This window comes from Salmo salar, chromosome 07, assembly GCF_965601325.2.
Source record: "Salmo salar chromosome 07, fSalSal1, whole genome shotgun sequence".
Classification (NCBI taxonomy): domain Eukaryota; kingdom Metazoa; phylum Chordata; class Actinopteri; order Salmoniformes; family Salmonidae; genus Salmo; species Salmo salar.
This window is the reverse complement of record NC_138297.1, coordinates 44,227,476-44,243,251: the sequence shown is the minus strand read 5'-3', so window position 1 is coordinate 44,243,251 and position 15,776 is coordinate 44,227,476. Positions and strand designations below refer to the sequence as shown.

At 43.2% G+C, this 15,776-nt stretch overlaps 1 protein-coding gene across 2 annotated transcripts; it reads left to right on the top strand.

The window, feature by feature from the left end:
• Positions 1–167: 167 nt before the first annotated feature.
• Positions 168–12,143, top strand: LOC106609197 (ankyrin repeat and SOCS box protein 15). Of its 2 annotated transcripts, XM_014207714.3 has the most exons (13): positions 168–280; positions 422–503; positions 603–655; positions 827–955; positions 1,113–1,271; positions 1,502–1,608; positions 1,752–1,890; positions 2,119–2,290; positions 2,707–2,867; positions 3,355–3,499; positions 7,638–7,905; positions 8,196–8,349; positions 8,600–12,143. In XM_014207714.3, exons 2-13 carry the CDS (start codon positions 424–426, stop codon positions 8,773–8,775), a joined length of 1,743 nt encoding a protein of 580 aa, XP_014063189.1. In that variant the 5' UTR covers positions 168–280; positions 422–423; the 3' UTR covers positions 8,776–12,143. The 2 variants fall into 2 exon arrangements, with proteins under 2 accessions (XP_014063189.1, XP_045577933.1); XM_045721977.2 differs by having other exon boundaries at positions 422–655.
• The last annotated feature ends 3,633 nt before the right edge of the window (positions 12,144–15,776 follow it).

Genomic DNA, 15,776 nt, shown 5'->3' with positions numbered 1-15,776 from the left:
AAATAATGCTATAAGTCAGACAGCCTGTCTTTACTGTATGCCTCCTATAGTAAATTCAATCTTATTATGATAAACTGTGTTTAGTGTGATAGTGAAGCACTGCATGTGACCGCGTGACAGGCATTCTCAGAGCGTGTGGGGCTGATATTACAAGCAGGTCTAAAAATATCCCATTACTCCTGCAAACACCAACAAACCTTCGGAGACTGGAACTTTCACTGAAGATTTTACAGATAAGACTGGAGTTGCCCATTCACTGGGATATTTGATAGTGACGAAGGTGCTTTAAAACCTTTCAATTTGTCATTGCAATGTCATTCCTGTCTGTATGCCTATAGTTTAGGATGTGTCTGTTGATCTATACAGACTGCAGTAACATGAGTATTGAGGTTCATGGTGTTTCTTTTTTATTTCTCTGTAGGAATGGAAGACGTCGATAGATGTGAGGAGGAGCTTATTGAGTATGCCATTCGAGAGAGTATTCGAGATGTATCAATAGACAGGTATTCAGAAAATGGAGAGGATTATATGAAAGTATTATTCGCACATCCCGCAAAAAGTTTGTCACCTCTCCCTGACTTAGTTTACCCATATCTCAACAGCATACCAACAGTCAGTGGTGACTATCTGAGGATAGTGACTGCCATCGAGCAAGGTAGGACTACCCCTCACCGACCGTGCCTTTCAAACTGCCCTAGCCCAACCCTTGCTCTTAAGCCATTAACCCTAACCTGAGCTTTAAGTCCACATCAGGGTTCAAACCTAACCCTAGCCATAACACTTGCCATAACCCTAATGTAGGGTTCTGTGTGGTGTCTCTCCCTAGGTGATGTGTGTACCCTGCAGGAGCTGTCTGGGTTGCAGGCTTTCACAGAGAGGGACAGCAGAGGGTGGCTTCCCCTACACAGAGCCGCTGTGCTGTCCCAGGAACAGGTCTTGGATCAGGTCCTGCAGGGTGAGAGGCCCACATACCACCAGCAGTACCTCACAACTAGTACCTTAAATATCAGTAGCCACTTACAGTACTGCTTCTATAACACTCTGCTACTGGGATATACTAATGAAGCACCTAAGACATGTGTTTCATTCCCATTACTTTTGTGTGTGTGCAGCTTCCTGTGATGTGACTGTGGACGATGTGACTTCAGACGGTGACACAGCGTTGATTCTGGCTGCTCAGGAGGGTCTGCTGGAGAATGTCAGGACTCTACTGCAGCATGGAGCGTCTCCACACAAAACCAACAGCCTGAATGAGTCCCCACTGCTGCTCGGTAACACACACACACACGCGCACACACATGCACACACACACACACACACACACACACACACACACACACACACACACGCACGCACGCACACACACACGCACGCACGCACGCACGCACACACACACACACACACACACACACAGGCACTGCACTATACTGTATTCAAGCAGTGTTCTATGTTGTCAATCAAGCATGCATGTGCTGTTTTGTTATGTGTTGATGTGTGTTAGCGGTGAGACAGGGATCATATGACATGGTGTCCACTCTGATCATTTGTGGGGCCTTCGTGGAACAGGTGTGTCTGAAGAAGTGGATGGCCATTCACGAGGCAGCCAAGGTGAGATCGAGTTACACCTGTCGTCTTGTTTATATTTTTTCTTCAACCATCTCCCCTATCATCAAGGTGCTGGAATGCCATTAAAAAAAACTATATTTTATTGTAATTCCCTTCCCCTTAAAAAGTGGGCGTTATCTTGCCAGGTGGGCTGCAGAGCCATCCTGGTGCTTCTGCTGAGACATGGGGCCAAGGTGACAGCTGTAGATGGGCACAATGTCACCCCGCTGGGCATCGCAGCAGAGTACGCCCATGCCGAGGTCCTGGATATACTCATAAAGAACGGTACGAGCCAATCAGAGGCCTTAGATTATCCTTGATGAATAATGTAAACATTTTACATTTATTGTCATACCGACAGGCAAATAAACATTCTCGATGGAATAACCAAAAATACAATTACAAGGAACTGAAAAATAGTTTCATGTAAATATCCGTTATTCATAAATGTTTGGCTTGAACAGAAGTCGACACAGGACTAGAGTAGGGTTAATCGTCCACCTTTCCCACCAGGTGGCGACGTGAACGCGCAGGCATATAACGGAGACACTGTTCTGTACGATGCAGCCGGCTCAGGGAACATGGACTGCATATCCCTCCTCCTGCAAGCTGGAGCCAACCCTAACATAGCCAGTCTGGCCTGCCAGCTGCCCATACACAGAGCTGCCTATGAGGGACACATCCTGTGAGTGGCTCACTCTTACTACGTGGTCCTCAGTAGCTCAGCTGACAGAGCATGTGGGTTTCGATTCCCAGGATGTAAACTATCCCATATGTAAAATGTATGCACATATGACTGTAAATTGCTTTGTATGAAAGTGTCTGCTAAATGGCATATATTACTAACAGTCTAGAACAAGGATGTCTAGAACAACTACTGGAAAGCACGCCGGTCTTTGTGGAAATCAATTGATCAACATATGTATTTGGCTAGAGAGTTATCTGATTATCCAGTTCTTAGAAAGTGTTGTCCCTGAGGAATGATCCATCCCTGGGTCTAGAAGCAGTTGTTCAGTTCATAGTCCACATCTAATTTCAACAACATAATCAACAGTGCTGGTATAATCAACAATCTGAACTATGATGTTTTGTTTGTCCCAGTGCTCTGAGGACCTTCATCCCAATCACAACTAAGAGAGCCATCCGTCTGTCTGGCCAGAGCCCAGTCCACTCTGCAGCAGATGGCGGCCATGTTGACTGTCTGGAGCTGCTCATAGAGAAAGGCTTCGATGTCAACGCTCAGCTGGACAAACACATCTCAGGTACAATCCATGGACACACACAAACCAGGTTGTACAATTGGGCACACACATGGACACACAATCTCGTTTATAAAGGAGACCTGTCCAAGAGGAAGGTGCTTGTAACTCCAGAGTTGTGAGGTTGATTCCTGTGTGGGCCAATGGGGGCCCCCTGGAGGTCAAGGCCCCTGGGTATGTTCCCTTCATGCTGTCTAGACTAACTTACCAATCTAAAACATTTTAGCTGACATGGGCTAATTGAATGACTGACATAACAAGAGAAAAACTGCCGATGCACAACCACATTTCAAAATGGCACTATTCTAACTCTCAACCCCCGACTGAGTTCCTAGTGGCAGGGGGCCCTAAGAAACCGCTTATGTCGCTCATGCCTGAGGCCAACCCTGCATATAGGCTTCTGATTATAAACGTTTTAACTGTAAGATGTTTTGGATAAGAATGAAATAAAATGGATAAATTGAGCATGTTGTTATTACTGTGTTACCAGAGAACTACGGGGACATGAGGCGGAGTCCGCTCTACTTCGCCGTATCCAACAGTGATCTCACCTGCACAGAGATGCTGCTGGCTGCCGGCGCCAAAACTGACCTGGACCCGCTACGCTGCTTCCTGGTGGCTGTACGCGCTGGGAGGTATGAGACCGTATCTGTATGGGTAACTCAAGACCGTGTTAAGACCTCAAGACTGTGTTAGAACTAAGCCTACAGCAGGTGTTAACTTTGGGATAACGCAAGTCTTCATGTCTCCCTTAGGAAAAGTTATTCCTTACTTGAGAGTTATTCCTTACTTGAGATGTTTCACAAACGACCTCTGCAATACAGTGGCTTGCGGAAGTATTCACCCCCCTTGGGCATTTTTCCTATTTTGTTGCCTGTTCGTATCATTTTATTTGCACAACATGCCTACCACTTTGAAGATGCAAAATATTTTTTATTGTGAAACAAACAAGAAATAAGACCAAAAAACTGAAAACTTGAGCGTGCATAACTATTCACCCCCCCCAGAGTCAATACTTTGTAGAGCCACCTTTTGTAGCAATTACAGCTGCAAGTCTCTTGGGGTATGTCTCTATAAGCTTGGCACATCTAGCCACTGGGATTTTTGCCCATTTTTCAAGGCAGAACTGCTCCAGCTCCTTCGAGTTGGATGGGTTCCATGGGGGAACAGCAATCTTTATTAAGTCATACCACAGATTCTCAATTGGATTGAGGTCTGGGCTTTGACTAGGCAATTCCAAGACATTTAAATGTTTTCCCTTAAACTATTCAAGTGTTGCTTTAGCAGTATGCTTAGGGTCATTGTCCTGCTGGAAGATGAACCTCCGTCCCAGTCTCAAATCTCTGGAAAACTGAAACAGGTTTCCCCTCAATAATTTCCCTGTATTTAGTGCCATCCATCATTCCTTCAATTCTGACCAGTTTCCCAGACCCTGCCGATGAAAAACATCCCCACAGCATGATGCTGCCACCATCATGCTTCACTGTGGGGATGGTGTTCTCGGGGTGATGAGAGGTGTTGGGTTTTCACCAGAAAGAGCGTTTTCCTTGATGGCCAAAAAGCTACATTTTAGTCTCATCTGTCCAGAGTACCTTCTTCTATATGTTTGGGTAGTCTCCCACATGCCTTTTGGCAAACACCATATTTTTTTCTTTAAGCAATGGCTTTTTTCTGGCCACTCTTCTGTAAAGCCCAGCTCTGTGGAGTGTACGGCTTAAAGTGGTCCTATGGACAGATACTCCAATCTACGCTGTGGAGCTTTGCTGCTCCTTCAGGGTTATTTTTGGTCTCTTTGTTGCCTCTCTGATTAATGCCCTCCTTGCCTGGTCAGTGAGTTTTGGTGGGCGGCCCTCTCTCTTCAATTTTTTTATAATGGATTTAATGGTGCGCCGTGGGATGTTCAAACATTTACATTACATTTAAGTCATTTAGCAGACGCTCTTATCCAGAGCGACTTACAAATTGGTGCATTCACCTTATAATATCCAGTGGAACAACCACTTTACAATAGTGCATCTAAATCTTTTAAGGGGGGGTTAGAAGGATTACTTTATCCTATCCCAGGTATTCCTTAAAGAGGTGGGGTTTCAGGTGTCTCCGGAAGGTGGTGATTGACTCCGCTGTCCTGGCGTCGTGAGGGAGCTTGTTCCACCATTGGGGTGCCAGAGCAGCGAACAGTTTTGACTGGGCTGAGAGGGAACTGTGCTTCATCAGAGGTAGGGAGGCGAGCAGGCCAGAGGTGGATGAACGCAGTGCCCTTGTTTGGGTGTAGGGCCTGATCAGAGCCTGAAGGTACGGAGGTGCCGTTCCCCTCACAGCTCCATAGGCAAGCACCATGGTCTTGTAGCGGATGCGAGCTTCGACTGGAAGCCAGTGGAGAGAGCGGAGGAGCGGGGTGACGTGAGAGAACTTGGGAAGGTTGAACACCAGACGGACTGCGGCGTTCTGGATGAGTTGTAGGGGTTTAATGGCACAAGCAGGGAGCCATTCAAGTTTCAGATATTTTTTTTATAACCCAACCCTGATCTGTACTTCTCCAAAATGTTGTCCCTAGCCTGTTTGGAGAGCTCCTTGGTCTTCATAGTGCCGCTTGCTTGGTGGTGCCCCTTGCTTAGTGGTGTTGCAGACTCTGGGACCTTTCAGAACAGGTGTATATATACTGAGATCATGTGACAGATCATGTGACAATTAGATTGCACACAGGTGGACTTTATTTAACTAATTATGTGACTTCTGAAGGTAATTGGTTGCACCAGATCTTGTTTAGGAGATTCATAGCAAAGGGGGTGAATACATATGCACGCACCACTTTTCCGTTTTTATTTTTTCCGAATTCTTTGAAACAAGTTATTTTTCCCATTTCACTTCACCAATTTAAACTATTTTGTGTATGTCCATTACATTAAATCCAAATAAAAATCTATTTAAATTACCGTCTGTAATGCTTCAAAATAGGAAAAACACCAAGGGGGATGAATACTTTTGCAAGGCACTGTAGCTACAGTGCATTTGGAAAGTATTCAGACCCCTTGACTTTTTCAACATTTTGTTATGTTACAGCCTTATTCTAAAATTGATTAAATTGTTTTTTCCCCCTCAATCTACACACAATACCAAATAATGACAAAGCAAAAACCTGTTTTTAGACATTTTTGCAAAAAATAAAAAACTGATATCACATTTACATAAGTATTCAGACCCTTTCCTCAGTACTTTGTTGAAGCACCTTTGGCACCGAATTACAGCCTCGGGTCTTCTTGGGTATGACGCTGCAAGCTTGGCACACCTGTATTTGGGGAGTTTCTCCCATTCTTCTCTGCAGATCCTCTCAAGCTCTGTCGGGTTGAATGGGGAGCGTCGCTGCACAACTATTTTCAGGTCTCTCCAGAGATGTTAGATTGGGTTCAAGTCCGGGCTCTGGCTGGACCACTCAAGGACATTCAGAGACTTGTCCTGAAGCCACTCCTGCATTGTCTTGGCTGTGTGCTTAGGGCCGTTGTCCTGTTGGAAGGTGAACTTCGCCCCAGTCTGAGGTCCTGAGCATTCTGGAGCAGATTTTCATCAAGAATCTCTCTGTCCTTTGCTTTATTCATCTTTCCCTCGATCCTGACCGGTCTCCTAGTCCCTGCCGCTGAAAAACATTCCCATAGCATGAAGCTACCACCACCATGCTTCACCGTAGGAATGGTACCATATTTCCTCCAGACGTGACGCTTGGCATTCAGGCCAAAGAGTTTAATCTTGGTTTCATCAGACCAGAAAATGTTGTTGCTCATGGTCTGAGAGTCCTTTAGGTGCCTTTTGGCAAATTCCAAGTGGGCTGTCATGTGACTTTTACTGAGGAGTGGCTTCCATCTGGCCATAAAGGCCTGATTGGTGTAGTGCTGCAGAGATGGTTGTCTTTCTGGAAGGTTCTCCCATCTCTACAGAGAAACTCTGGAGCTCTGTCAGAGTGACCATTGGGTTCTTTGTCACCACCCTGACCACAGCCCTTCTCCCCCGATTGCTCAGTTTGGCTGGGCGGCCAGCTCTCGGAAGATTCTCGGTGGATCCCAATTTCTTCCATTTAATAATGATTAAGGCCACTGTGGTCTTGGGGACCTTCAATGCTGCAGAAATATTTTGGTACCCTTCTGTGCGTCGACATAATCCTGTCTCGGAACTCTACGGACAATTCTTTTGACCTAATGGCTTGGTTTTGTCTCTGACATGCACCGTCAACTGTAGGACCTTATATTGACAGGTGTTTGCCTTTCCAGATCATGTCCAATCAATTGCATTTACCACAGGTGGACTCCAATCAAGTTGTAGAAACAGCTCACGGATGATCAATCGGAACAGGATGCACCTGAGCTCAATTTCGAAACTTATGTAAATAAGGTATTTCTGTTTTTGAATTTTTATATAAATTTGCAAACATTTTAAAAAATCAGTTTTTGCTTTGTCTTTATGGGGTATTGTATGTAGATTGATGAGGATTTAAAAAAAAAAATCTATTTTAATCCATATCAAAATGTGGAAAAAGTCAAGGAGTCTGAATACTTTCCGAATGCACTGTTTAAATGAAACTGAATGGAACACAGCAGTGACGTCACCAACTTCTATCTATTGGAACAGTTTGCTAGGTCCCATGATTTTTTTTCCTTCCCGCTTCCGCTTGTAATTATGACGTTGTCTTAACCTTTTATCTTCAACCTAGCTCTCATGTATTGCCTACTTCCTGGTCTCTCTTCTATGACATCACCTTTCTAACCCTAACCCATCCGACCCCAGGTATGAGCTGGTGCGTCTGCTATTGTCCAGGGGTGCCGAGGTCAACTGCTACTTCAGAATGATCAGTGACACACTGTTTCCCACCGCGTTGCAGTACTGTCTCAGAGATCACATGATTCTGCGCCTGCTGCTCAACAACGGCTACGACGTAGACAAGTGCTTCATGTGTAACCACGGCAACGGACAGGATATGGACTGCGACTCCTGGGTCGACTACCAAAATAACCATAGAAGAACTTTATTTTATAACGAGAACTGCAGAGCCTCGGTAAGTCCTGTAGGCCTATTCCTGGTCTATTCCAGTACAACAGGAGTAGGCCCCCAATCTTTGATTTAGAATACAGGAAGTAGACAAGTCCTGGTTCTGGAGGGAGGCAGGTTCTGTATTTTTGTTCTGGGCTGGAACAAAAGCCTGCACACAGTGTGGTCCTCTATGACCAGGGTTGGCAGCGCATGATGTAGAATGTGTTGGTCTAACTAAGAACATAACAGCAAGTCCAGTTCCAGTGTTTGTCCTTCTGATGTCAGTCTCGCTGTCCTGTTCGCTCTCTGCTCCAGTTCTGTGAAATCATCTCCCTGTCGTCGGTGGTCAACCTGGCGGGGAGTGTGGTACAGATGCTTCTGGACTACATCAGACACCCACGTATCTGCCCCAACCTTCTACGGGTCCTGGAAAAACAGAAAGAGTGGCCAGACATCTGTGACATTCTGGGTAAGGCAGCATCATTGCTAATAAGCATAATCCACGTCCTCTTATAATCACAAATACAATAATAGTGGACAAAACACTGTGGGAATGCAAATACTGAAATATCTTACAGATCAACTCGCCATCATCATGAACATAATAAACAGACTTTTTGTGTGTGTGTGTGTGTGTGTGTGTGTGTGTGTGTGTGTGTGTGTGTGTGTGTGTGTGTGTGTGTGTGTGTGTGTGCCCGTCCATGTGTGTGTACCCCCAGACAACCCGCGGTCCCTGCAGCACCAGTGTCGTTTGGTCATTAGGAGACAGATGACCCCTAGAAGACTGAATGACCCTCAGGTCATGGCTGCCGTACCATTCCCCCCGTCACTCAAACACTACCTCACCTACAGGGAGTACGACGAGTATGGTGGGTTGGCAGCCACACACTCATAACTGGACTATATCAATGAAAACATATTTAGAAGAAAAAAATTATCCTGTTCTGTACATAACTATCACATAATGCTTTAGCTCATATACTTATGCTTATATGAAGTATGGCAAGTGCACTGGTGATGTAATGTTTGTAATAACTACAATTCTTTTCACACTGATTTATGCTCTCTGAATAGTCTGAATAGTCCTTACCATAGTACTACTACTTCTACTAGACTGCATACATTAGACAGCGCAGCTGTGCAGCATGGTTCAGTACATGTAGTGTGATCTGCTCCTCAAGATCTCCCCATGGGAAAAGCAGGTCAGGACTAAAAATAACTCTCTGAGAGCTCATTCAGTTTATACATAGAGCTAAACACTCACTGGACACTGGTCTGAATGACTCTGCTGCAATGGACTGTTGACTTTTACAGTGACCCTGACACCTACCTGACTCATTAGACCAGGGCTTAAATCTAGAGAGATCTAGACATCCATATTATACCCTTAAGGTTCTGTGAGTTGGAGCTCTGGATCTGAGACTGTGTTGTCACTAGCCCTGTTTATACCTGGTGCTAACATGGATTCTTTGTCCTGATCTTGTCCACATTCTGATTGTGCCCACATTTTTAGACAGGTGTAGACGATTAAAAGACTCATTGTGATCTGTTTGTGATCAGATTTCCCTGACAACCTCCGGAGGTAGTCAGGCGTTCAAGTGTAGACCGATCTGGACAGTGAAACCATTTAAATCATCATTATCCAGCCGTCTAAAATCCTTGACAAGTGACTTATGGCATCAATGTGAGTCTTAAAATAAGTAAATACATATTATTTTGAAAGAATGTCTGAAAATGTGAATGTTGACAAGATCAGGACAGGATGCATGTTTGCACCAGGTATAAACAAGGCTACTGAGACCTGTTGGGTATACTACAAAGCAGAATCAATGAGTTAGCCAGCTAACTTTGATAAACAACCAGAAATAACTATACATTTTCTGGTTAATTATGAAAGCTTAACTTAGATACTGTGTGTGTTTTTGGAAGTTGAATCAATTAGACCATTCCAAGCGTATCTATCTAAAACAAATAACAAGTTATTTCAGAATATTTAGGAGTTGGCTGGCTAACTCAATGATCCTGCTTTGTAGTGCAACCCTCAGCTCAACTCTCCCTGGCACACAGAGAGGGTATGAGCCAGATCTCGTAACATTCCCCAAATACATGTTAGGATTTTGGCCGTTTTCCCAAAGCAAAGTCGAGTAACCCTAAAATACCATTTGGTGGTAATGTTACCACCAGCATCCACACATATGACTATAGTCCTATGCAGTGCCTGGTATCCTCCACTCCAACCAAGCCTTGGGCCTTTACAGTAGCTGAACAATTGCTGTATTCAGAAATCAAATAGTTATTTTACCTTTATTTAACTAGGCAACTCAGTTAAAGACAAATTCTTATTTTCAATGATGGCCTAGGAACAGTGGGTTAACTGCCTTGTTCTGGGGCAGAATTACATATTTTTTACTTTGTCAGCTCAAGGATTTGATCTTCCAACCTTGCAGTTACTAGTCCAACGCTCTAACCACTAGGCTATCTGCCGCCGCAGTGAAATATTTAAAACGAAGAACACCCCAGGTAACTGACTGAACCAAACGTGGGTTCTGTTGTTGTGAAGGCACAGCTAGCAGAGAGTAGACTAGAGTAGCATGGTCCAATGTAGAATTATGTTGAGAGAGTTCTAGCGTTGCCAGACTGTTGTTGTTATCTGAACAGCAGCATTCCTGCCCTGTCAACACCAGCCTGCCGCTCAGAGAGACACAGTGGAGTGGAAACTGTTCCTACCCACTAGTCATACCATAGACCAGGGATCTCCAACTCTGTTGCTGGAGAGCTGACCTCTTGTAGGCTTTTGCTCTAATCCCAGTTTTATCTAACCTGATTCAGCTTATCAACCAGCTAATTATTAGAATCATGTGAGCTAGATTTGTTATTTGGTATTTTGTTAGGATCCCCATTATCTGTTGCGAAAGCAGCAGCTACTCCTCCTGGGGTCCACACAAAACATGAAACATGACATAATACAGAACATTAATAAACAGCTCAAGGACAGGACTACATACATTTAAAAAATGGCACACATACTGAAGCCTAGATATCAATACATACACACAAAATATCTACGTCAAATAGGGGAGAGGCGTTGTGCCGTGAGGTGTTGCTTTATCTGTTTTTTGAAACCAGGTTTGCTGTTTATTTGAGCAATATGAGATAGAAAGGAGTTATATCTATATATCTATATGTTTTGACCATGACAGTTTACAATCTAAGTTAACACCAAGTAATTTAGTCTCCTCAACTTGTTCAACAGCCACACAATTCATTACCAGATCCAGCTGAGGTCTAGAGCTTAGGGAATGATTTGTACCAAATACAATGCTCTTAGTTTTACTGGCCACCCATTCCAAAACTGACGGCAACTCCTTGTTAAGGGTTTAAGTGACTTCATTAGCTGTGGTTGCTGACACATGTTTGGTTGAATCATCAGCATATATGGACACACAGGCTTTGTTTAATGCCAGTGGCAGGTCATGGGTAAAAATAGAAAACAGTAGAGGGCCTAGAGAGCTGCCCTGCAGTACACCACACCTTACATGTTTGACATTAGAGAGATTTCCATTAAATAAAACCCTCTGAGTTCTATTAGATAGATAGCTCTGAATAAAATATATGTCAGGGGTTGAAAAGTCATAAAACATCAGTTTTGTCAACAACAGGTCATGGTCAATAATATCAAAGGCTGCACTGAAATCTAACAGTACAGCTCCCACAATCTTCTTCTTAATTCCTTTCAACCATTCATCAGTCATTTGTGTCAGTGCAGTACATGTTGAGTGCCCTTCTCTATATGCTGAAAGTCTGTTGTCAATTTGTTTACTAAGAAATTGCCTTGTATTTGGTCAAACACCATTTTTTCCAACTGTTTGCTAAGAGCTGGCATCAAGCTGATAGGTCTGCTGTTAGAACCAGTAAAGGCTGATTTACCACTCTTGGGTAGAGGAATGAACTTGGCTTCCCTCCAGTCCTGAGGACAAACACCTTCCTCTAGACTCATATTAAAGATATGACAGATAGGAGTAGCAATAGAGTCAGCTACCATCCTCAGTAGCTTTCCATCTAAGTTTTCAATGCCAAGAGGTTTGTCATTATTGATCGAAAACAAAACATTTTCCACCTCTCCCACACTAACTTTACAAAATTCAAATTTACAATTTTCTTTCGTTATTTGATGCATGAATATGATGTTTCACAACTGTTTGTTGTTGGCATTTCCTGCCAAAGTTTTCCCACTTTGCCAATAAAGTACTCATTAAAATAGTTGTCAACATCAAATGGTTTTGTGATGAATAAGCCATCTAGATCAGGGTTGAAGTGAAAACCTACAGGACGGTAGCTCTCCAGGAACAGGGTTGGAGAACCCTGCCATAGAAATTCTCTCTGGTCACACCAAAGAGAATACTACGAGTACTATGAGTACTACAAGTCTTTGGTCATCTACCTAAACAGCCTGGCCTCAGAACCATATGAAACATACTTACGCATTTTTTAGCACCTCCAAGACGTATGATACCTACTAATGGTCTAGTTACTTGAGACAGAAACAAAAGTAGGGAATTTGTTCAAGGAGGATGGGTGAGAGTAATCTGTAACCATCTAGCATTCCAAAGGTTGAGCGTTTGAGCTAATGGCGGAGACAACTGTAGGATTTTAGCTAATTATTCCCCTCACCCTTATCCTAAACTTAACCCAATTCACCTAACCTTCTACTTACATTTGCATAACCTTTGTCATTAATTCACCTAACCACCAACTTAAATTCTCCCCATAATTCTCCTCTGTTGACAAGATGCAACAAGCAACCCGGCCCCCCTGTGGCTCAGTTGGTAGAGCATGGTGTGTGCAATGCCAGCATGGTGTGTGCAATGCCAGCATGGTGTGTGCAACGCCAGGGTTGTGGGTTTGATTCCCACGGGGGGCCAGTACAAAAAAAAAAAAAAAATGCATGAAATGTATGTATTCACTACTGTAAGTCGCTCTGGATAAGAGCGTCTGCTAAATGACTAAAATGTAAATGTGAAATGTGGTCTCAGAGAAAAAAAGTATAATACTTGAATGATTATCATCCAGTTCATATATTATTGTACGACTGGGTAAGACATATCCCACTTGGCACAAACTGGTTTACTCAATGTTGTTTCAATGTAATAGTAGACGTATTGTGACGTGGAATGTCCTGGACAATACATTGAGTTTGAAAAGAGTAATCAACATCAATTGGTGTTTTGAGGGTTGAAATTTCAACCACAGGATTATGCCATCATGGTAACCAAATTTCAACATAGACAAGCCTTTTATAAAATATGTTGAATTTGATTTGTACCTTTATAACAACGTCAGATCTTCAATGTAATATCCACTATCAGAAAGAAAAAAAACATGCTGGGTAGCACCACCTACTGGAGAATAGATCTATCTACAGCTACCTTTTGGTCTCCCATCCAGGGTTTTAACAAAGCTGATCCCTGCTTAGCTATTTGTCACTAACTATTACCAATGTGCTATCGTGAGAGGGATTGTTGAACGATCGCCACTTAAAAATGAAATACTGTAGATTCACTGTTGCTATCGAAGTCATTCCAAAGGGTTTAACAGAGCAAAGGAAATGTAACCATACTTTATCACTCATAGATCATTAGTGATGCTTTTCATTGACATTTGTTCGGTCAAAACAGTAGGATAACTTGACAGTCCATTCTGTTTTTCTCCCCTCCTTTTCTTTCAAGATCTTTGTCACAATGTCACTCAATGTCCCCTCGGGGGTTATGGATTATGCAGTGTTACTTAAAAATAACAAATACAAAATGGTAGCTAGTAGCTATTTAGGCCTATATAGCATTTGCAGTCATCAACTGCTATTGTTTCAATTCAACCCAGAATTAAACAAAAAATAGACAATTCAATAGGCCTAGCATTTCAAGCTCTGGTTGATTTGAAATGTAGTGGTATTGAAATGTGTTTGGCTGTCAACGCAACCAAATATCAATATTTGAAGGAGATGTATATTTTGCTTGGATAGTTTCATCTGTGCCACTGAATTAGTCAGGCTTTAATTCCAGTTTGTCTACAAATGAATAATTGATATGTTGGACTCACGTCTCCATCTCAACCAAAAAATCTAAGTAAAAGCAATAGCACTAAATCCATATTTAAAGTGCATTTAAAGTATGATATGATTTGATTTAGTCCTATTCTTTAAGTGTGATTTTTGGTTGAGATGGAGACGTGAATCCAAAATGTATCTTATTCATTTGTAGACAAACTGGAATTAAGGCCAGAGTCAAATCAAATCAAATGTTATTAGTCACATGCGCCGAATACAACAGGTGCAATGCCCCTGTGTTGAGGATCAGCATGGCGGATGTGTTGTTACCTACCCTTACCACCTGGGGGCGGCCCGTCAGGAAGTTCAGGATTCAGTTGCAGAGGGAGGTGCTGAGTCCCAGGGTCCTTAGCTTATTGATGAGCTTTGAGGGCACTATGGTGTTGAAAGCTGAGCTGTAGTCAATGAATAGCATTCTCACATAGGTGTTCCTTTTGTCCAGGTGGGAAAGGGCAGTGTATAGTGCAATAGAGATCGCATCATCTGTGCATCTGTTGGGGTGGTATGCAAATTGGAGTGGGTCTAGGGTTTCTGGGATAATGGTGTTGATGTGAGCCATGACCAGCCTTTCAAAGCACTTCATGGCTACAGACGTGAGTGCTACAGTTCGGTTGTCATTTAGTCAGGTTACCTTAGTGTTCTTGGGCACAGGCACTATGGTGGTCTGCTTGAAACATGTTGGTATTACAGACTCAGACAGGGAGAGGTTGAAAATGTCAGTGAAAACACTTGCCAGTTGGTCAGCGCATGCTCGCAGTGCACGTCCTGGTAATCTGTCTGGCCCTGCAGCCTTATGAATTTTGCCCTGTTTAAAGGTCACCTCTGGGTGAGTGTTTTCTTGTTTGCTTATGGCGGAATACAGCTCATTCAATGCTGTCTTAGTGCCAACCTCTGACTGTGGTGGTATGTAAACAGCTACGAAAAATACAGATTAAAACTCTCTTGGTAGACAGTGTGGTCTGCAGTTTATCATGAGATACTCTACCTCAGGCGAGAAATAGCTTGAGACTTCCTTAGATATCGTGCACCTGCTGTTATTTACAAAAATACATAGTCCGCTGCACCTTGTCTTACCAAACGCCGCTGTTCTAGCCTGCCGGTGAAGTGTATAACCGGCCAACTGTACATTGATAGTGTCGTCGTTCAGCCATGACTCTGTGAAGCATTACAGTTTTGAATGTCTCGTCGGAAGTTTAATCTTCCGCGTAGGTCCTCTGTTTTATTGTCCAAAGATTGCACGTTTGCTAGGAGAATGGAAGGAAGTGGGGGTTTATTCGATCGCCTACGAATTCTCAGAAGGCAGCCCGCCCTCCGGCCCCTTTTTCCCTGCCTCCTCTTCATGCAAATCACGGGGATCTGGGCCTGTTCCCACGAAAGCAGTATATCGTTCATGTCGGGCTCATCAGACTCGTTAAAGAAAAAAAAGGATTCTGCTAGTCCGTGGTGAGTAATCGCAGTCCTGAGGTCCAGAAGTTATTTTCAGAAATAAGAGATGGTAGCAGCAACATTATGAACAAAATAAGTAAAAAAATAAGTTACAAACAACGCAAATAAACCAACTAAAAACACAGTCGGTTGGGGGCACGTAAAATGTCTGCCTTCTTCTCCGGCGCCATTTTGATACAGTGTTTCAGTTGTACAGATGGAACTATCCAAGCAGAAACATCTCTTTCAAATGTTGATATTTGGTTGCGTTGCAAACCAAACACAATTCAATATTACTTTTAATACAGTAAATAGCCTAAAGTTCAGACTATCTTACAAACTAATGTAACATTCAACCTTAAAATGAG

Bases quoted from the DNA above. Each gene is read 5' to 3' on its own strand.
- LOC106609197 (XM_045721977.2), top strand. From the start codon at position 424: ATGGAAGACGTCGATAGATGTGAGGAGGAGCTTATTGAGTATGCCATT. The intron at 656-826 runs GTAGGACTACCC...GTCTCTCCCTAG, and splicing joins AGTGACTGCCATCGAGCAAG to GTGATGTGTGTACCCTGCAG. The intron at 956-1,112 runs GTGAGAGGCCCA...GTGTGTGTGCAG, and splicing joins CTTGGATCAGGTCCTGCAGG to CTTCCTGTGATGTGACTGTG.